This window comes from Denticeps clupeoides, chromosome 6 (assembly GCF_900700375.1).
Source record: "Denticeps clupeoides chromosome 6, fDenClu1.1, whole genome shotgun sequence".
Classification (NCBI taxonomy): domain Eukaryota; kingdom Metazoa; phylum Chordata; class Actinopteri; order Clupeiformes; family Denticipitidae; genus Denticeps; species Denticeps clupeoides.
Genome location: NC_041712.1, coordinates 715,417 through 737,485, shown reverse-complemented (window position 1 = coordinate 737,485; position 22,069 = coordinate 715,417). Strand labels below are relative to the sequence as shown.

General features: G+C 45.5%; 1 protein-coding gene across 5 annotated transcripts in view; it reads right to left on the bottom strand.

Moving 5' to 3' along the window:
• LOC114791965 (RNA-binding protein Musashi homolog 2-like) overlaps window positions 1-21,322 on the bottom strand; it is a 146,363-nt gene extending 125,041 nt beyond the window's left edge. For all 5 annotated transcript variants that reach the window (XM_028982579.1, XM_028982577.1, XM_028982580.1 and 2 more), the window contains exons 1-5: window positions 21,153-21,322; window positions 20,970-21,010; window positions 20,757-20,838; window positions 20,593-20,677; window positions 16,732-16,773 (exon numbers count right to left, since the gene is read on the bottom strand). In XM_028982579.1, coding sequence (XP_028838412.1) covers window positions 16,732-16,773; window positions 20,593-20,677; window positions 20,757-20,838; window positions 20,970-21,010; window positions 21,153-21,214 — 312 coding nt within the window. In that variant the 5' untranslated portion in view covers window positions 21,215-21,322. The remainder of the gene's footprint in view (window positions 1-16,731; window positions 16,774-20,592; window positions 20,678-20,756; window positions 20,839-20,969; window positions 21,011-21,152) is intronic.
• Between the last annotated feature and the right edge of the window lie 747 nt (window positions 21,323-22,069).

Genomic DNA, 22,069 nt, shown 5'->3' with positions numbered 1-22,069 from the left:
CACTTGAAATGATTTGTGAACTGTTAAAGCTCAAATGTTTTTTTTTATTGTCAATGAATTTAAGTGAAGTACTTTGGCAGCAACAATTGAGCTGTGCTACCTATAGAGGCAGTGGTGGCCTAGCAGTTAAGGAAGTGGCCCCGTAATCAGAAGGTTGCCGGTTCAAATCCCGATCCGCCAAGGTGCCACTGAGGTGTCACTGAGCAAAGCACCGTCCCCACACACTGCTCCCCGGGCGCCTGTCATGGCCGCCCACTGCTTACTCAGGGTGATGGGTTAAATGCAGAGGACAAATTTCACTGTGTGCACCGTGTGCTGTGCTGCTGTGGATCACGTGTGACAATCACTTCACTTTACAATTTACTTTAGATGTGTACAGCAATTACTGAGGGAGTGTAAAAAGCTACAATAAATAGCGTCTTTAGTTTAAAATCTTTAATGTTTGTGGTTTCTATATTTTAATAAAGTTGTGAAATAAATTCACATAAAATAGTTGAGGTAATCGTAAAATCATAAATGTGTGTACCAGACTTTGAGTGGTGTGTGTGTGTATGTGTATTCTATATAGACATGTCTCTGGACTGTATCTATGATGAATGCGTGTACCAGACTTTGAGTGGTGTGTGTGTGTGTGTGTGTGTGTGTGTGTGTGTGTGTGTATTCTATATAGACATGCATGTCTTGACTGATTAGCAGGCCGGACAGATTTCGAATCCCAAATTGCAGAAACGACTGGTTACTATTAGCAGGCTTGGCTCAGGATGAATACTCGACTGTGATGGACTCTTCCTATAGAATTTTAGAGAACTGATCAATGGAGGACTCGCTTTTGCTGCTCTATCCTCTGGTTTAGCAGATATGCTTTGCATAGCACGGCTTGCATCAGATCAGTTTCTGGTGGAATATTAAAATTTTTGCAAACACACATCAAGTGTGTTTAAAACACTAGAAGGAGAGAAGATTTCAGGGCAAAAAGCTCCACACTTTCAACACCACCAACTTGAGATGAACCCAAGATGGAGGAGATACAGCAGGAGTGTGGGACTGCAAACATAACTCAGGAAAACCCACTGGAATCAAACCAGTGGTTTGTGGCAGTGATGGTGGAGTGGAGTGAAGTGAAGGAAGGTGGGACACACGCTGATAAGGGCGTTAAATGGGCCCTGGCCCACAGGCAGGACGTGACGAGACACAGAAAATGTCCGAATATTCACAGTGACTCAAACAAAACAAGTGACAGTTGTCCACTTTGGACTGCGGTGAAGCTAAAGCCATAAAAAAAAGAAATAATGGAGTGAAAACTGCCGAATAAACAGACTCATCAGCATTCCCCGCACACAGAGACAGAAGTAAGTAACAGCCCTGACTTGTTCAAAGGTTTGGCAACCTTCAGACCAATTAGACATCACAGGGCAACCCGCACCGTGCCTGCTTTCAAATAAACGACTAGCCATGCATTTTTAATCAGCTTTAATATAAGGGATTTAAAAAAAGATCAAATTCTTCCTGTTGCACCCCAGAGAGCAACAGTAGGGGTGGGAGATGGAGGAGGAACTTCTTTCCATATACCTATAGCCCAAGAACCAGGATGGAGCAGAACTCCTCAGAGATCTTACTTGCATGACATACTACAGAAGATAGGAGACCACCCTTGTGAACCTGATCTATGAAACACCACTGTTATAGTGCAGTCTTCACCAGTTCACCATGGTGCCACACCATGGCTTTTACTCCAATAACCACATGGTGATCGATTCTGATGACGTGAAATTATAACACACACACACACACACACACACACACACACACACACACACACACACACACACACACACACACACACACACACACACACACACACACACACACACACACACACACACACACACACACAAGTAGAGGCTGGTAGTAGCCTAGTGGGTAACACACTCGCCTGTGAACCAGGAGACCCAGGTTCAAATCCCACTTGCTACCATTGTGTCCCTGAGCAAGACACTTAAGTTGCTCCAGGGGGACTGTCCCTGTAACTGATTGTACGTCGCTCTGGATAAGGGCGTCTGATAAATAATGTAAATGTAAATGTAAGTAGTCACAGGCTTGCTTCAAACTGGTGAAAGTTACTGACTGCCACCATCAGGAAAATATAAAGAGTCCATAACAGACGACAGCTCAGGGACATCATGGTCACTGCAGGTCCACACGCAGATAAGTGACCGCGCCAGTGTCAGAGTCTCTGGCGATACTTAGTGTTGTGTATTTCTGGTGAACGATGCCCGACAACAGCGCAGAGAACCACAGGGTGCAGGAGACCCCGCTGCTGCTGCTGCTTTTAATGGGAGTGAAGGGACACTGCTTTCCTCTCCCGTCTCACCTCTCTGCAGGGGACAGAGAGACAGCAGAGAGAGAAGGCCGGGGCCAGTTAAAACCAGCAGTGAGCTATTACCCATGAGGATGAAGCAATTCAAGGTCTGCTGCTCATTTGCTTGTTCCCGTGGCCTCACTCAGTCTCAAGCGGCAACACCACCCCAGCCGAGCCTGAGACAATCACACGCCCAAAGCGTTTCCATTTTCCCTCATTCTCATCCATGCAGCCCTGCAGCATGACACTTCATCTCCAGAAGCAACCACCTCTGAAGTCACGGACCCACAACCCCTCTGTCACTCTCACATCACCTGTCAGAGGGCAGAGAGGTGACAATGCGCTACTGAAACGTCTGACATAAGACAGGCATGAGATAAAACCATCCCTTTCCACCACCGTCTCTTGGATTGGTTATAAAGAGCCCGAGAGAACAAGATTAGAAGAAATCAGTCAGGGAGTCTAGATAGAGAAATCAAACGTCCAGTTCACCTGAACTACTTCTTTTTCCTCTTTCTTTCCTCCAACTCATTGAATTCAATAGGTCTACGTGCATCTAGGCATGTAGACTGCTCGTACAGTCATTAGTGATAGAATCTCAAGATTTCAGTAAAGTCCAGCATGATAATGTGTTAGGACGCCACCTGTCCATTTGGTTAACCAAAACTGAATGAGAAGAAATGAGGAAAACCTTGCTTGACTAATTTTAGTCAAGTCTTAGTCAATTTAGAGGAAATTATTCTTAGTCAAGTCCTGACTCATTTCAGTCTGGTCATGTCAGAATTAGATTTTAGACTCGTTGTAGTCTATGAAAACCGATGACATTTTAGTCACATAGTTTTTGTCAGTCAAAATATTTTAGTCTTTTTTTTAGTAATGCAATTTAACCCAGTTAAATTATAGTACAAATAAGTGAAAGTGCATGGTGACCTCTGCTTTTAACGCATCACCCTGAGTGAGAAGTGGGCAGCCACAACCTTCCGATTACGGGCCAGGCCACCGCTGTAGAATAGTAGAAATTAATTATTTAAGTATAAAGCTTCCAACATATTCATTTAAAGGACAAAATGTTCACCTGGCACTGGTCAATGTCATATTTAATTGGTGTAAATATCCAACACAGTACAGAAACTTGACCTATAAAGATAAATTATAAAGATAAATTCACAAAAAAAACGTAAATGCTGAGAGTAGATCTAAAGCAAATAAGACAAGATGCCTCAATACAGCTCTGTTCTCCTGATTCGGTTTACCATCTGTAGACTGACTGAGATTTCCATGACAGGCCTGCAACCTTTTCACTGACAGCACAGACAGCAACACCCACATCAGCACTACTAAATATAGCTCTTTCCATGCTGACCTGGGAACAGGAGTCAGAAACCTCCTCCAAACATTCACACATGATGTCTCCACGAAGAAGAAAATCGCTTCCATCCGGAGAAAACCTCAAAACCATATAGAGAACAGACAGAATGGATGAGTGTGACCTCGGAGGAGCCCTCCCCCTGCACAGGCCTTCTTTAAATAAGAATTATTCACCACGCCCACACACTCCATCAGCACAGCCCACCCCTGCACTTTCCCCCATTGTCTCTCAGAATAGCGCTGATTCAATCGGCTCGCGGGCCCTGCTCTGGAGAGAAGTGAAAAGCCCTTTTTTCTGGCCCCTGCTCATGTGTGTCTGCCCCTGCAGTGAGATCCTCCGAGATCCCATAACCAACAAAAACCATGGCTTGCAGAAAAGCCACATCTCCCTGCCCCTTAACCAGCCTCACGCCTGTTCAACCAGAGCACTGGTGGAATCAGCAAAATGGTACTCCAGCATTCAAAGAAGTACTCTCTAGCAGTCAATATATTTGGAAGCCCTTCACACAACACGTTTGTATGAATAACCAGGCCCACAAAGGGGACAATAAAAAGGAAAAATGAAGAGTGCAGGTAAAGATATTTCCAGCAGATCAACCCACCAGCACACACAGAACAAATGGAGTAAAAATTCACATCAAGAGATTATGCTCATATCTGCTCAAGAAGTACTGCATGTAATAATCTATATTATATTATTGCTGTTCCAGATATTTTAGGAACATTATGGATTTTTAAATTAATACAAAGAGATTCGATGCATAAATGATCAAATGTTTGCTGTTTGTTAAATGCCTTATTATATAATATGATTTCAGATTCTGCTCTCATCTTACCAGCAAACAAGGTCATGACTGGAATGTAGTGTAATGTGTAAAATGATGGACATTCATATCATGAAGCTCTGAGCAGATACCACTAACAATCATAAAATATTTTGAAACCAAACATTTGTCTTGATAGGTCAGTGGGTCCCATATGTCACTTGTATTAAAGAAATATGAGGAATAAAGCCATGAGGAGCAGGAACTGTGCTGAAATGGGGAAGTCATGAGATGTGTGGGGTTTCTTCATGATTGGAGCAGAGAACCTGCATGTCTGGTTGAATCGTTTTACTGATTATGGTTATGGTTTTAGAACTGTACTAAATCAGTATACATCATGACAATCTGCATCGGGAGGCAGAGAGGTGCGTGTGCTGCTCAGATGTGTGGCTGAGTAGATCACGTAGATGTGGCAACAAAATATGCAGCATAAAATTCATGTAGTGATAATCTCTGGCTGAATTTATTTAACATGAAATAATGACTATTTATGTATCTATAAAGCTATAGAATTCATTCTGATTGTACCGTGACCTGATTCGACAAGTGTGTTCGTACTGGATTGGTGCACGTTTAAGTTGATCATTGACAGCCACTAGACAACGTAATGAAGGTAAATCGGATATCAGCCTATGCGTAGGTATGATTGAATGGCTTAGTTTATAACACACACTGGTCAAACATGCCTGCAACGTACACACATCTGAGACATTAAATACTGGAGGAAAGGGCATCATAATCCCATGAATGAGGTAAGAAGGTAAGAATGCTCTGCTCAGCTCTGCTTCCTGCAACTTGATCCACAAAATCAAATGCATGACATATCCAGATATCCAATACCACATTGCTCTTGCATGAAGAGCCATGATTAATAATGAAGAAAATGAACAGCCACAGAAGAAAGTTTGGTGATGATGATCTCCAGTCTGGGCTAAACCATTATGCAGAGGCTGAGGTGGAACCTGGGAGGTGTCCCCGGGTGGGACGGCAGCTGGGGCTTGGGCCTGGGCTAATCAGACCTGATGAATGTGAGCCGCCTTTAATCTTCACACGCTGGTCTGATGGAGGGACAAGCTCTGGCAGCGCCGCCTTTGAAGTGTGGGCCTCCATTAGCTTTCAGCTCTGATCCAGCCGCCCCAGGAAGAAAGGCTTCTATCACCCCTAACATCAGCTCTCACAAAAAAGGAATCATTTCCACCCCACCCTTCCTTCAAAAATAAAAAGCAAAAATATACAACCATTAAAAAACCTACACCTACAGGAAGAAACGTGAAGAAAAACAGTTAGATGCCTCCTTCATGCCCCCATGGTGCTGCAACCAGATAGACTTCAATGAGCTGCTTCCACTTTCATCCAGTCAAACGTGACAATTGGCAGTTAAGAGCGAGCAGCGGTGCCAAGCCACACAACGCTGGAAAGAAAAGAGCGGACGTCCAGGTGAACAGACCCAGCAGCGCACCATCTGGGCCTGATCTCACACACACAGGAACAAAATGGACCATGATGAGGAGGATGATGATGAGTGATGCAGTGAAGACCCAACTATTAAAAGATGCCCGAGAAGAGAAAGAAGTAAAAGAGAAAAATGCCATAATGTCATATTATCCAGCACCTCGCTGGTGTGACATCACAGCAGCTTTGAAATCATGAACTCAGCATACTGCTTTTGCAGATGAAAGTGTGTTTGGACCCCTTCTGCATCCTGCACACTGGATTCAGTATTTCAGTATTTCTCTCAGTCGATCCTCGTGCTGAAAGTCTGGGATTTAGGGAGAGTAGAATTGCGCACACAAAGACAAAAAAGGAGCTATATAATGACTAAGGTTGTGAGAATTTTAATTTTTATAATTGTTGGAAGCCAAATTCAAAAATAATCTAAATGGAATTTAGATTAGAATCACCCGGCCCAGTAGGTTTTTCATCATTGTTATCTGTATATGACAATAAAACTAACACTACATGCAGTGTCCCCTCTCCCTGAGCCATCAGGCCAAGATGGTAATCACATTCAAAACTCTTGCACGTTTCCTTTTTATTTCATTTATCTTGTTTTAATTTCAGCTCAGTTAAGCACTTTCTTGTTGAATTGTTGAATAACCAGATTGTAAGATAATCATTTACCCGGACATATTGCCTATATGAGCAGTGATTTTAAAAGAAGAAAATAAGAGTGAACCTGTACAACTGTGGGGTTAAATGCGATGCTGTTGAAAATCTGGTGCACCTATCTTTTGAGCTGGTTCACCTAAGAACAACAATGAGGCGAACCAGTGCAAAAAGTTACTTTAGAACCCTTGAGAGGACCTGATAAGACACAACATGGACCCTCCAGGAAGGCCACTATAACTCTGTTAACTGCAGCAGAGATGCAGATCAACCCCGGACTTGGGGACGTTTTCTCCCTCTACCCTCTCAGTTTCAGTCCTTCATGTGGGGGTGTCAAGAGTAGGGCCTGGAAAAGGCCATTCAAATAAACTGCTGGGCTAAATAAGAAATAAATGTTACTGTTGAAGTGGGTAACGTACTCGCGCCTATAAACCAGAAGAGCCCAACGTCCCAGGTTCAAACCACACTTACTACCACTTAAACTTAAGTGTCTCCAAGGGGGACGGCATAAAACCTTTGGTCAAGCCATGATTTACTAACTATGGCAATGGGAAGTGAAGCACTTGCACTCTTTTCCTGAAAATGATGGAATTTGAACGTATGATGTCATTTCAGTATTTGTGTGCATTCATGGCTCCTCGAAAGAGGGCCACTTAATACCAAGATGAATAAAATAAGATTTGTTTTGGACTGGACACTCTCTGTCCCGGTACTCAGCTCCTGAGTAACCTTGTAATTGATGCAATGGCTGTTCCAGGGAAATGGTGAATAATAGAATAAAACAGCATCCTGAAAAAGGACAGAAAGTAAGTGGTTGGTTTTACGGTGCGAGGCTGGGGGAGGAGCTGAAACGCGGCAGAAGAGACCGGCGGGTGCTGCTGGGGTGGAGAAGGTGGCCAAGGATTCCAACAAAGAACAAGCTGTAATCAAAGCGCTCCAGACAGACAGAGACAGAGAGGTGATGTACTTGTGATTGTAGGGGAGAGAGACAAAATGAGTGACAGTGCGGCGAAGGAGAGCGAGAAAGTGACTGCTTAAATAAGAGCACCACTCAAAAATGAAGGGGAGGAGGAGGAGGTGAGAAGACAGCAAGACAAGGCTGAAGGATTGAAAAGTCAATCACCCGAGTGGGGAGGAAGATGGAGAGCTCAAATCTCTCAAAATTACAAAGATTTTAAAAAGCACAGTTCATGTTCACTTTCAGGACCCATAACTGCAGCTGAATTGGTGCAAGAAGAGCGTAGATGTGTGTGTTATTCTTGTCGGTTCAGATTCTAATTTCACTCACTAAACACAGTCACTTTTCCCAGTGGGATGTGTGTTCTCATCCAGTGAGAACTCCAAAACCATTTATAGCATGAAAACAGGAAACAATGGATCTCCCAATGGACCTGGCAACACATATGAAATGGTGAAAATGTGCTAGGCCACTGTACGGTGGGGTTGAGGAAACAGAGCTGGATGAATTAAGACAGTGATGGACCTGAAAAGGCCAAATCCAGTTAAAGCATCACTGATTAAGAAGAACACACTTCCTACTGTAAAGAGGAGATGATGGAAAACACAGAAAATAAATTGATAAATCTGCCACCCCCTGAGTGTGTGTGTGTGTCTGCGTATACATTTATATAGAAATATGTGTGTGTAGTGTTGTAGAGTGAACTCTGAAATGAAATAACGGATGGCCACGGTGGCGAGCTCTGTCCCAGCCTGCATTTCCATCTGAGAAGTGCCTGGAAAGTGGAGAAGTGGAGAAGCGAAGTGAGCACAGGGCCCGGTGTGCGGCGTGGACCCCGGTGAGCCGTACATCAACATGAATTCATCGGTGCCACTGGCAACTAATCTCCAGCACCTTATCTGGGAGCACAACACCAGGGACAGGCGGCTTTCTGCAGCTGACTTAATACTCGGAATTTATGGCCTCGTTTATTCCCAACAACCCGATCAATCCACCCCACAGGTTGGAGTTATGTCAGCCAATCACATTTCTACTTAATCTTGTAGCATCATCTGGATTGTCAGGTTATCGCTCCATCTACACCGTACAAGAGCTTCCATCAAACACACACATAGCAACTGACACACACGTGTGTCTAAGAAAATGTCCACATCCAAACAGCTATTCAAAGAAGTCTAATTAGAATGCCTCTGTCCATATTTAGTCTTTCCCCTCCATTAATGTCCTAATGGCCTTTTAATAGGCCATGTGACGAAGGTTCAAAAAATGGCACATTAAGGTCTTCACACTCTTCTCCACAGCGGTCCCCATGCTCGCTCCAGCTCCATCAACTTTAATCTGCTCCACCCACCGTCATCAGCACCCATTTCACTCACCAGTGAGCTGGGAGGTGGAACAGGGCCAGTACACCTGTGTCTACAGTCCTCCAGAGCTCTTCTTACGTCTTCAAGAAGCACTTCACAGAATATTCCACAGCAGGCAAACAGCTGCCTCCAGATAGCAGAGACCCGAAAAATTGATCATTATGGGGCCAGTGGTGACTTAAAGATTAAGGAAGCGGCCCTGTAATCAGAAGGTTGCCGGTTCGAATCTCCAGCCGCCAAGGTGCCACTGAGCACACTGGTCATGGTGCCCACTGCTCACATTTTGTGTACTGCACCATTTTGTGCACCGTGTGCTGTGATGCAGTGTATCACAATGACAATCACTACGCTTCACTTCCATGATAAAGCAGTGACTGAAACAAACAGCCGGACTTTTAAAGTCTTTCTGATGGTGCCGGTGGGAAGTCACGATAAGAATTCGAATATCTAAATAACAGTGGATTCCACCATTCATTTCCCTTCAGCCACTCCCACATCCTCCCACCAACAACGCCAAGCACTCAGCTTTTATGAGCCCCCAGATGGGACCTTCACCATAAGACCAGGCGCTGGCCCTTCCACCACTTCCCGCTGAGACATGCGGATTAAAATGGCTGCCGTCCTCGCCACAGTGTCTCCCTCTCCTCCGCCCACCCAGAGGTGCTGATTACAGCGCAAACGCAGCACCCTGCAGAGGAAGAACCAGAGTAAAAGTCAGAGTTAATGAATCAACCGTCTCTCCTTTCTGCACCTTCCACATCCTCACCTCCGCAGCAGCAAGTCCCGGACAGCCAGGGAAAATGGAGGCCAAATTCATCCAATCAAATGAATGGGTGGGTGAACAGGAGCGTTAATTCTCCTCGAACGATCACGACCCCAGCACGGGAGACCCAGTACCTTCAGATCGATCCAGCGTCAGCCCAACAAGACCCTGCAGACCCACCTCTGCACCCCTCGCTCTGAAAAGAGGACGCAGTGGGGTCATCACCCGCTCTGCCCTGCCCTGTGTAATCCAGGGACATCAAATACAACGGAATAACAGCCAAAGCTCCACTGCGGGGTTTTAAAAGACAAGAGCGCTTGCAGGGGCATTTCATCAGAAAGTGGGACAGATTCAAGATCAGGATGGAGTTAGAGTGCTGCACCTAATGAGGAGATCTCCTCTGATTTATATTTAAATATAGAATAACCAAGTGATTGGGATCAGAACAGACAAGACGTGGGAAGATGGACAATCCAATATTATTATCTGGACAACGTGCAATTGCCTGAGCTGTCCAGCAGCAACATTATCAGGAGGAGGACAATGTGGAGTTTTTACCATGACAATCACACAATGACAAAAAGCCAGATATCTGAATGGTGGACATTGATCAGACTGGATCCTCTGAACGGTGGGTTCTGCCCTACTAAGCCTGATGTCCGTTCAGTCTGAACACCAGTAATCTCCTTCAGCCAGAGGAGGTCTCTAAATTTAGCAGCAGATTTATCAAGCTGAGCGAGAGAGAGCGGGAAGTGGGAGTCATCTTCACTGAGGAACTCGACTGTCTGTCATGAGTCACGTTCAGACAGGACCAAAATATCTCTCCAGCAGGCTCCAAATAGCATGGTGCACTGACACACACACAAAAGGCCTGCCCACACAAACATCCCAAAACGAGATGGTCCTCAAGGACCACCACAGCCCACTAGCCCTTTAACTCATTTACTTAACTCAATCTGTTCTATTCTGCTGCTAAACGTCAAGTGGAGGCCACTCAATCAATCATGTCACCTTGTTCCTGATGAAGCCCTGCCAGTGATCTACTTGAGTTATCCTGCGTTTCCTCCTGTGCAGAACACCCGCTGAATCCTGTCTTTACGGTCACAACAACAGCCATTTATTAAATGAGCTGGCAATTACAGGCACACTTAGATACACAAAGGAACTGTCACCTCGTATTTGCATATCCTTTAATTAGGAAAAGAGCTAGCAGCCACTGGGCTCTATTTTGGTCCAGGCGCTGGGCACAGCGCAAGGCGCTAATGTGTGACCCTAGGTCAAGGAGTCAAGAAACGTTCTCCTAATTTCGGGTTTGTGCAACATGCAAAAAGGTGAGATGGTGGGAGGGACGTCGGCGCCAGGTGCGAATAGTCCCGGTTAGCTCACAACATTTTACAAAACGTTTCACTACAGCACAAAAATGTAGCTCATTACGGTAATAAAATACAAAATAATGTAACTAATAAATAAAAATATTATTTATAATAAATGTCTTGTAATTATTCCAGGTAATTTTTGCCCAAACTGAGAGATTTTCTTTTCCTCTTCCTATTTACTTCTAATCCATTTTTCACATCCTGCTAACAGTCTATGAATTCTGATGCATCGGTCATTCTGCTAAGTAAAGAATGAGTCAAGTTCCTGCATCTTTCTTTATTTTGTGTGATGCAGCACATGCATAAACACATCTATTCTCTACAGCTTAGCACTGTATGTCCTGCTTTAGATGGTCTGCTTGTGTTTGAGCCCACTGAGATAACCAGGCTGAAAGGATGAGAGGCTGCATAGCTGGAAAAACCGCAAACCACTCGTCCTTTCTTCTCCTCTCTCATAATCATAGTCAGGGGCCAAGATGATGTCACATGGATGCGTCTGTATTTTAAGCAGTAAAATTGATATTGATCACTTTAATCATTTCAGTCGTCAGTTTATAAAACAGATAAAAAGAACAGATCGATTCAATTATTCATTTATAATAAAGTAAAAAAGGTCCATGTCCCTTTAAGAGATTCTGCATGAAGACCACAATATGCTCTGCTGATTCACTCCCCGCCAATTAAGACAGGCTAAACTCATTTAGATTCATGAGCGACAACAGTTATTAAATAGATAAATAGATTATGAAAAATGTTTGATTATTTTTAATTATGTTTGTCAGAATGATTTGTGAAAGTATGCGACTGATAACAGCCCCAACACACTGAACGTCTGATTTGTTTTTTAACCACAGATTTAATCACACTTCACAATATCTCTGATAGTTTTGCTTGCTGAATGCTGGTAGTAAAATTGTAATATTTTCCAAAAACTGTGAATTACTGGCTCTTGTGAATAGTGGATAGGCTTAATTCATAAAGATGTACTTGTAATTAAACATGCTCTCACATCAGCAGTGCAGCAGCATGTAAAAGTAATCAATATAATACTAATGTGATCATCCCTACATGAGTATAAGACATGTTAACAGTGCATTATAAGTAAGGTTATTGATGTAATGGTGCCTAAAGTAATTATACAGTACTGACCAAAAGTTTGGACACCTTCTCATCCAACGTGTCTTCTTTATTTTCATGACCATTTACGTTGGTAGATTCTCACTGAAGGCATCAAAACTATGAATGAACACATGTGGACTTATGTACTTGGCATTGGTTTTGTACACTCTTGGCATTCTCTCGATGAGCTTCAAGAGGTCGTCACCTGAAATGCTTCTCCAACAGTCTTGAAGGAGTTCCCAGAGGTGTTTAGCACTTGTTGGTCCAGCTCACCCCAAACCATCTGGATTGGGTTCAGGTCGGGTGACTGTGGAGGTCAGGTCTCCACTTTTTGTTAAGTTTATTTAATTTTGTGAGAGTCTAAAATGGTCACGAAAATAAAGAAAACACATTGAATGAGAAGGTGTCCAAACTTTTGGCCTGTGTGTCCTGCTGAGAATGATTTTTGTATTTCTACTCAAGTGGATGTTGAAAAGGAAGACTTTAAGTGGAGTAAAAATGTGACCTTGGTTAACTCAGGTATACAAACCAGGATGCACCCCATCAATACTCTACATTACTTCACATTATGTTATCATGTACATCAGTGAGTTGGGCGTCTGAACCAGCCGTTTTCCTGCCATTCGTGGAGTCAGGTGAGTGCAGACTGAAGACAGACCAATTTTCTGATCATTAAGCGTCCAGCATTCAGCAGAATATACGTTCAGACGGCATCAGATAAGCATCGCATGCAAAGTCCTGATGAGCGTTTAAAGTTCATTTCGAATATTCATGTGAGATCAGGGTGCCACATCCACTACTGGCACTACTTTATAACTAGAACTTTAATGCCGCAGCCAGGAAATCACGTCATTAAGAGACGTCATTATGATTTAATCGATTGCAGAATCATCCACGTCTGAATGCATCAATTATTCGATTCTTTTCAACACCCCTAGTGACCGTAACAGAAACAGCCCCGTCACCCACTCTCCAGCTCATCTGGCTTCTATCCGCCATAATTCACGTCTCTCTCCTCGTGCCACAATGCACTGGGCTAAAAAGGGCTGAGGCCACTTCTGTGATGTCATGTAGCTGCAGCTACGTGGGCAGGGAAGAAGGAAGCAGCAGGCCTCGTGTTACCTGTCCTGCTTGAGCTAATGGGCTGGGGGGGTGATCCAGAAGAGGGAGGACGGGCCATTGTTAGCAGCGGTAGTCCTCTTCCCTTCCTTATTACTGTCAGTCAACATCAGCCTGAGCTCCACCAGAGCTCCGCCCTTAGCTGTGAACCGAGAACCTGGTGACCCCCATGTCATTTAGCACTCACCCCGCACCAAACAAGCAGGAAGCAGCACGCTGAACTAGCATCAGAGATCAATCACCTGCCTTTATCCATGTCTCCTCTGGGTTACCATATTAAAAAGAGAGAAAAGAAAAGGTACTCTTCACTCCGACTTCTTATCCAGGGGTTACAATAAGATGACTATAAAACAATCCCATCCACTAATTGATGGACCTCTTCTCACCCGATGATCCTGGTCAGCTTTGCCATGTATTGGATTGTCCCTTGCTTTTTGGCAGAAGATCGATGGTCTCTCAGAGCAGCTGACCCCCCTTTTAAAGCTCACTTTAGAATATGAGACGGATCTACGAGACGCACTTCCTGCCGTGGGGTTTCCGAATCAGGGATTCTAAAAGCAGCCCGTCAGAGCTCTGGGGAGATGTTTCACTTGATGTGTCTGACTCTGAAGATGAAGTTGCAGCCCAGGGCAAAGCGAGAGAAACAGAAAGGAGGCGGGGCTTCTTAATAGACACTTGCTGTCATTTAAATGGTTTAAATACCCAATAAACATGTACAAACATATGGTGCATATCCCCATAATGGGGGGACTTTTAGCAGAGACGTTAGCAGCCATGCTAAAGTGACTACCCTAAATGGATGTAAGCTAATTAAATGGGACCGTGCAGATTAAAACAGTGTTAATATTACCATTCAAAACTGACAGCAGCAACATAACTATGAAGTAAACTTGCTCTGTGGTGGTTTTTGTGACAAGTAGCACATTACACCGAGCCAGTAATATATATGCAGATTCCTCTATAATTATGCAGACTTAAGCCCCGCCCACACAGTGTAAAATCTCTGTCCACACGGGTGCTGTTTTCTAAAATGGGTTCCAGAGTGAATTTCTCCTTTCCACGTCTCTGTGTGGACTTTTTTTGTAAAATCGCTGACATGTTAGTGTCACGTTATTCACGAGGGTATGCGGTGGGGAGGCAGAAACATAAAATCCTCGAGTTCACATCGACACCGACTCCGCCCAGCTCGGCTATATAAAGTAAAGCTGCTTTCAGACCGAACACTGCATGCAAACAGCGAATTGCGCTCAATGCACCACGCTTGCCGCAGGGTTCAATGCAGGAAAATAGCATTTTTTTTCTAAACTTCAATGCTTTGGTTCTACTGGTTGCATGTGCAGGGCTAGTCATAGAAAACAATGCATTTCAGAGCAAAGTGCAGTGCATGCGGCTTCATTCCACGTCGACTTCGCCGTGCACCCCTGACGTATCAGTCCAACCTCCAATCTGACCTCTTCGTGGTCGTGCTGCAGAAGTCCTCTCTACAGAGCACATTAGAAATGAAAAGACCAGGCTGGAGACGGTGGTATTCGGAGGTGTGGAGGGTGGAGGACGCAGGTTTTTTCCGAAACCGAACAAACATTTTAGAGAAAACCATTTTCATGTGGACTGAGGCATACTCAGTTTATTTTGGGATCTCTGGACTGGATTTTGAACTAATGAAAGGTCAAAATATCTGCTGTCCCCCTCACCTTTGGACTTCATTAAAAACTCGGCTTGGGAGTTTTTGTCAGAACTCCACCTCAGAGACCTTGCATGGTGTAGCGCAGAGTCTTCTGAAGCTAAGACCATTTAGAGCACCCCAGTTCCAGTGACACCAACATCTACTTGACCATGCAACCAGCAGTATGTCCTACATATGAATGAATGTGGCCAGAGAGCGAAGGGATATGGAGACCGGATGCACATTTGACATGAGGACCCATGACAAAACAATGGATGGAGCTGATCTCCCACAGAAGAAGACCAATTAAAATCGTGTGGGGACACGTTCCGATTTGTTGTGATACAGCTGAATAAGAAGAAAAAGGTCTCTGTGAGGGTCTGACAGCACAGCGGGGCAGGACCTGGCTTTAATGTGCTCTGAAGAAAGCACACAGCAAGAACACTCCTCATTTCATCATTAAACCCAGTCCTGCCAAGCTGGGAGCTTACATCTCCATCCAGGAGGTCAAAAGGTCAAACTGAAGAAAATAATGAATTTATTTAACAAAAGGGCAACTTAATTAAATGAAATGCATAACGCACAAATGAAGAAAACGTGACTTTAGTCCCATCATCTTAAAAATATGCACTGTGATGTGTTAACATATTTCAAGGTCATATTTGTCCTGCCTCGTCCCATCCACAGATTCTACATGGCCAGTTCACTGGCTGGAGGAACCCATAACCCTCCTGACTCCCCATGATGATGCACTCAACATAATTCCCCAACGGCGATGGTTAAAAGCAGAGGACATTTCGTTGTGACACCGTGTGCTGTGCTGTAGTGGTTCACAATCACTTCACTTTCACCATTTTTATCTGATTTTCAGGACCGTGTCAGAGAACCCCGCCACTGGGGATACGTGTGACCACATGTGACCACCTCGGTAGGCCAGGAACATCCGGTGTACAACTTTAACCCGGTCGATTATGTCGAAGCAGACCCGCTGATCCTAACGGGAGCAGCCAAGGGAGGAAGAAGAAGACAATGACGTTACCAGACCAGCACAGACCGGCCTGGTGGACCTGATGTTGGCTCATCAGCTCCTCAAACCCCACGCCCCAGCACACAACAGAGTGACAGTCACCTGAAAGTGCCACTTCCAGACAGGCAGGGAGAAACCCAGAGGAGCAGACTGCTTCCTTAAATCAATTTCACATGAAGGAGAACACAGCGCTCGGCTAATCTGGCCGCCCTAATCTCATTGCTTCAAAATCCTTTCAAATCCACATTCTCTGTTAATACTAAAACAAACAAGCCCTCTGTGCTTCGTTCCTAATGAGCTTGTCCTTCACACCGCCATTTTTACCGTTTTAACCAGACACTAAACTGAATTCAAATGGTTCTCAGGGCCAAACCTCGTCCTTTTGGAGAGACATGCAGGGGGAGGGGGAAATAAGAAATAAGAAGCTGCTCGTTTCTCGCCCATATGCCCATACCCTTAAGACACCATGTGCTCGGGCTTTGAAAGCTTCCACTGCCAATTCCCCGTTTGAAACCTGAACCACTCGATAACAATGCGCCCCTGTGAGCCACTCACGGGGGACAGAAATCCATTAGAGATCTTTGCTTGTTTAGTGGAGTAAAGGCAGCATGCAGAACAAGCTTTCAGAGCCGTGAGGAACCAGCCAACATCTACAGGTGACCCAAAAGAGAAGCAGGCTCCTTACCTTGGGCTGAGCGCGTCGAGGGAAGGCCACTTTAGGGTCAATCTGTGTGTGGGATGGAGAAAGAGGGAAGCATGAGACATCTCTCTGGCACTTCAGATTATTATGCTTGTACAGATTAGAAATACATTTATACTTCTGCTGATAACAGGTATGTGACGTTATTAATGCAACGTTTGAAGAAAAGCAGAGAATAAAGACACTGAACTAATAAATAAGTTAATCAGGGCTGAATTATCATATTGCTCTCCACACCTCAGCCAAAAGAGTGCCAGGCGGGGCCACACCCCACCTAAAAATGCAGCCCTCGCCTCCCAGAACGCCATATGTCAGGGGTTAAGATAAGATGGTCCTTTATTAGTCCCACAAGTAGGGGACAGTACAAGAGCAGCTAAAAACAACAGCACAGACACTATGTCGACTGTATAAAATCAATGTGCAAATATGACACCAATCTGAAGACCCCAACAAAGAATCAGTCACCTCAAGGTTTCCACGATCCCATTATTCAATTTGTCACTCAAAATTGTCATCTTTCAAACGCAGGTCTCAATAATGCCTCGCCACGGCAACCCTCCTCGTAATGAGTTCCATGTAATCATTCGTTTTAGCAATTAGCCTCAGGCATAACCAATTCAACCTCAATTACTTCATGAAACCAGGCCTGCTGAGAAGACCCCATCATCTTGCTGGCGGTGCCACCAGGGGGTCCCGCATTCACGACGAGGAGAGGAAGGCATGCCACGACCTCTGCTCAGATCAATCATTCCTGATCATTCCAAAACCATCGATTTATTCACAAATACAACGATGATCCTCAACTGTATCAACACGAATCCACTGCTCATTATTATAATGAACTAGCGCCAATTACCAGAATCACAGATATTACAGAACAGCACGATCTCCTGAACTCTCAAACAGGAGCTCCAACCTCATCATCGAGCAGGTTCTTATACATTAGGTCACCTACTGGGTAAAGCACCAGGGCAAGAAATAATAATAATTCTAAATCAAGATGTGCAAATATAATCACATTAATATTCATGACAATCACCTTTATTATTGCATTGAAGTGGTAATAAAAGTGAGGATGAAAAGTGATCCACACACTACACCTCTCATGCAGAACCTGCACTAGCTTCCTGCGGATGCCCGTGTTAACTCTTTCATTCCAGGCGATAAATGGACCTTCTCCTTCCTCCCAGGGGAACACGTGTTCATCAAGACATGCATCCAGACCATCAGAAACTATGATCAAGGACGAACCTCTTGCAGGAGTATTTACTGAATAAAATTCATTTTAAAAATGATCTCTGCACAGTAGCGGCGTAATGCTGTGTCCTTTAAACATGCCATGTACACACATGATGACAGTTGTAATAATCATTTATTCCTATTTCTCCTGTATTCAATAACTTCCATAACACTCATCTGGCTTTTCATCTTCAACCCTACATTTCAAATGCATCTGAACTAGAAAAAAATGCACAAATAGAACATCTGTGCATCTGTGGTGTATGTGTGTGTAGTGTGTGTGTGGTATGTGTGTAGTGTGTGTGTAGTTTGTGTAGTGTGTGTGTAGTGTGTGTGTAGAGCGTGTGTAGAGCGTGTGTAGAGCGTGTAGAGTGCATGTAGTACGTGTGTAGTGTGTGTGTAAAGCGTGTGTAGAGCGTGTGTAGTGCGTGTGTAGAGCGTGTAGAGTGCGTGTAGTACGTGTGTAGTGTGTGTGTAAAGCGTGTGTAGAGCGTGTGTAGTGCGTGTGTAGTGCGTGTGTAGTGCGTGTAGTGTGTGTGTAAAGCGTGTGTAGTGCGTGTAGTGTGTGTGTAGAGCGTGTGTAGAGCGTGTGTAGTGCGTGCGTAGTGCGTGTGTAGTGCGTGTGTAGTGCGTGTAGTGTGTGTGTAGAGCGTGTGTAGAGCGTGTGTAGAGTGCGTGTAGTGCGTGTGTAGAGTGCGTGTGTAGTGCGTGTAAAGCGTGTGTAGAGCGTGTGTAGTGCGCGTAGAGTGCGTGTAGTACGTGAGTAGTACGTGTGTAGAGCGTGTGTAGAGCGTGTGTAGAGCGTGTGTAGAGCGTGTGTAGTGCGTGTGTAGTGCGTGTAGTGTATGTGTAAAGCGTGTGTAGAGCGTGTGTAGAGCGTGTAGTGCGTGTGTAGAGCGTGTGTAGAGCGTGTAGAGTGCGTGTAGTACGTGTGTAGTGTGTGTGTAAAGCGTGTGTAGAGTGTGTGTAGTGCGTGTGTAGTGCGTGTAGAGTGCGTGTAAAGCGTGTGTAGAACGTGTAGAGTGTGTGTAGTGTGTGTGTAAAGCGTGTGTAGAACGTGTGTAGTGCGTGTAGAGTGTGTGTAAAGCGTGTGTAGAACGTGTGTAGAGCGTGTGTAGTGCGTGTGTAGTGCGTGTAGAGTGCGTGTAGAGTGCGTGTAAAGCGTGTGTAAAGCGTGTGTAGAACGTGTAGAGTGTGTGTAGTGTGTGTGTAAAGCGTGTGTAGAACGTGTGTAGTGCGTGTAGAGTGTGTGTAGTGTGTGTGTAGAGCGTGTGTAGTGCGTGTAGTGTGTGTGTAGAGCATGTGTAGAGCGTGTGTAGTGCGTGTAGAGTGTCTGTAGTGTGTGTGTAGAGCGTGTGGAGTGCGTGTGTAGTGCGTGTAGAGTGCGTGTAGTACGTGTGTAGTGTGTGTGTAAAGCGTGTGTAGTGGGTGTGTAGTGCGTGTAGAGTGTGTGGAGTGCGTGTGGAGTGCGTGTGGAGTGCGTGTGGAGTGCGTGTAAAGCGTGTGTAAAGCGTGTGTAGAACGTGTAGAGTGCGTGTAGAGTGCGTGTAGAGCGCGTGTAGAGCGCGTGTAGAGCGCGTGTAGTGCGTGTGTAGTGTAAAGCGTGTGGAGTGCGTGTGGAGTGCGTGTGGAGTGCGTGTGGAGTGCGTGTAAAGCGTGTGTAGAACGTGTGTAGAGCGTGTGTAGAGCGTGTGTAGTGCGTGTGTAGTGCGTGTGTAGTGCGTGTAGAGTGCGTGTAGAGTGCGTGTAAAGCGTGTGTAAAGCGTGTGTAGAACGTGTAGAGTGTGTGTAGTGTGTGTGCAAAGCGTGTGTAGAACGTGTGTAGTGCGTGTAGAGTGTGTGTAGTGTGTGTGTAAAGCGTGTGTAGAACGTGTGTAAAGCGTGTGTAGAACGTGTAGAGTGTGTGTAGTGTGTGTGTAAAGCGTGTGTAGAACGTGTAGAGTGTGTGTAGAGTGCGTGTAAAGCGTGTGTAGAACGTGTAGAGTGTGTGTAGTGTGTGTGTAAAGCGTGTGTAGAGCGTGTGTAGTGCGTGTGTAGTGCGTGTAGAGTGCGTGTAGAGTGCGTGTAAAGCGTGTGTAAAGCGTGTGTAGAACGTGTAGAGTGTGTGTAGTGTGTGTGTAAAGCGTGTGTAGAGCGTGTGTAAAGCGTGTGTAGAGCGTGTGTAGAGTGTGTGTAGTGTGTGTGTAAAGCGTGTGTAGAACGTGTGTAGAGCGTGTGTAGAAGAGAAGGCCATAAAAGTGTCCAGGTGTTTTGGTGTGAACGCATGCAAATGCTGAGAGTTCCGTTTCACAGTCAACCAGCACATGAGCAGCGCGCCGCCAATCAAACCCCAGAGAGCCACGCCCCCCGCCAATCACTCGTCTGGAATCTTTCCAAATACACATGACAGATCGGCGCTATTTCACACCCCGGCAGGACTCACACACCGCACAAACCACAGACAAATATGTCCATTTCAGACACACAAACACACGTGGGTCCCCCAGCAGACATGATCCAGTGGCTTTGGACATATTATTCCTGCATTCCAGTGGAATATGACGATCTGAGAAGATCTGAGTCCATCACAAGCACACGTGCGGGAGGAAGAGGAGCAGCAGCACCTACCGTCTTGGAGTCGAGTTCGTGGTGAGGCTGAGCCAGGACTTTATCTACACTGGCAGCATCTGCAAACGTGACGAAGCCAAACCCTCTGGAGGACAGGGACAGAGACAGAGAGGTTAAAGCGAGAACTGGGGGACACAAGGTCACGCGTCACTTGACAGTTTTACCTGGAGCGTTTGGTGGTGGGGTCCCTCATGACCATACACTCTCTGACCTCGCCGAATCTGCTGAAATAGTCCCTGAGGCTGTCTGTGGAGACAGGGGCGGAATTAGGGGTCGAATAGAGGACTGGAACACACACACACACACACGTGTACCCCAACTGAGCGGAGTGTGACCGATCGATCGATCGATCGATCAGAGGAGGAGGAGTCGCTCACCTGGTGACGTCTGCCAGCTCAGGCCACCGATAAACATTTTACTGCGGGGAGAAAACACGACACAAGTCAGTGCAGATGTCACATCGGCCATTTTGACTGGCAACTACTTGTAAACAGGCAGCAGACGAGCGGAGGGCACCGGGGGGGCAGCTGGCGAGGAAGAGGAGGTAAAAGTGCTCTTACCCCGGGTCGTGCTGCGAGTCGCCGGGGCTTCCGGACGCCGCCTGACTCCCGTCTCCTTCCATCGCGACTGAAACCACGGCCACAAAGTCGGGGACGCGCAGAGACGCGGCGACAGCGACAGCAAAGCCCCGCCAGGAGAATGCAGGCGTCACACGTGGGATCAGCTCAGCCTGCTGGGAGGGGCGGGACGGGGGCCCGTCGCCGAACCAATGCGGCTGACGTCATCGCACAGAGAACGCCCACCGCGTGTGGAAACCACGCCCTCTGGCGGTCATTCATTCCTTCATTCAAATTGGGTTTTAAATAAACACGTTCCACCGTTGCTTGTCTGCTGTCCTCCCTTGTATTAAAATGAATATGATTTATTATTATCTAACTCCTGGTTGTTGGGCCCGTATGTGTCTGTTCAGGGCCCATTTGACAGAAGTGAAGTGGGGTGCTACACCTCTGACATTGAATTCATTCAAGGAAAAAAAAAAGCAGAGCTGTGGGCAAGGGTTCGAGCTTGGGGGTAAAAAAACGTTACTTTACTGTACTTTACTTATCCAAAGCAATTCTCATTCGGTTTAAAAAACGAAGAGCCCTGATAAGGCCCAACTTGTCACATGCTGGGGAATTGTTAGGTACTAGATGAATTCTTTTTTGTGAGTGTGTGTGTATGTGTTAGACTCGTTTGAAATACTTTTGGAATAAGTGAGTTTTCAACTGCTTCTTAAAGGTCGAATGGAGCAGGACAAGTTGTCCCACCAGCCAGGGACAACAACGGAGAACAGAGTCGCTGACATTACTGAAGATAAACACAAAAACGCCCATCTGCGGTGACAAAAGTACCTGGCCACAGTGGCATCCTGACGGCAGCATGGATAGATCACTGTTGCACTCATTCAGGCACCTTGAGCGAGCTCCTCTCCACCAAC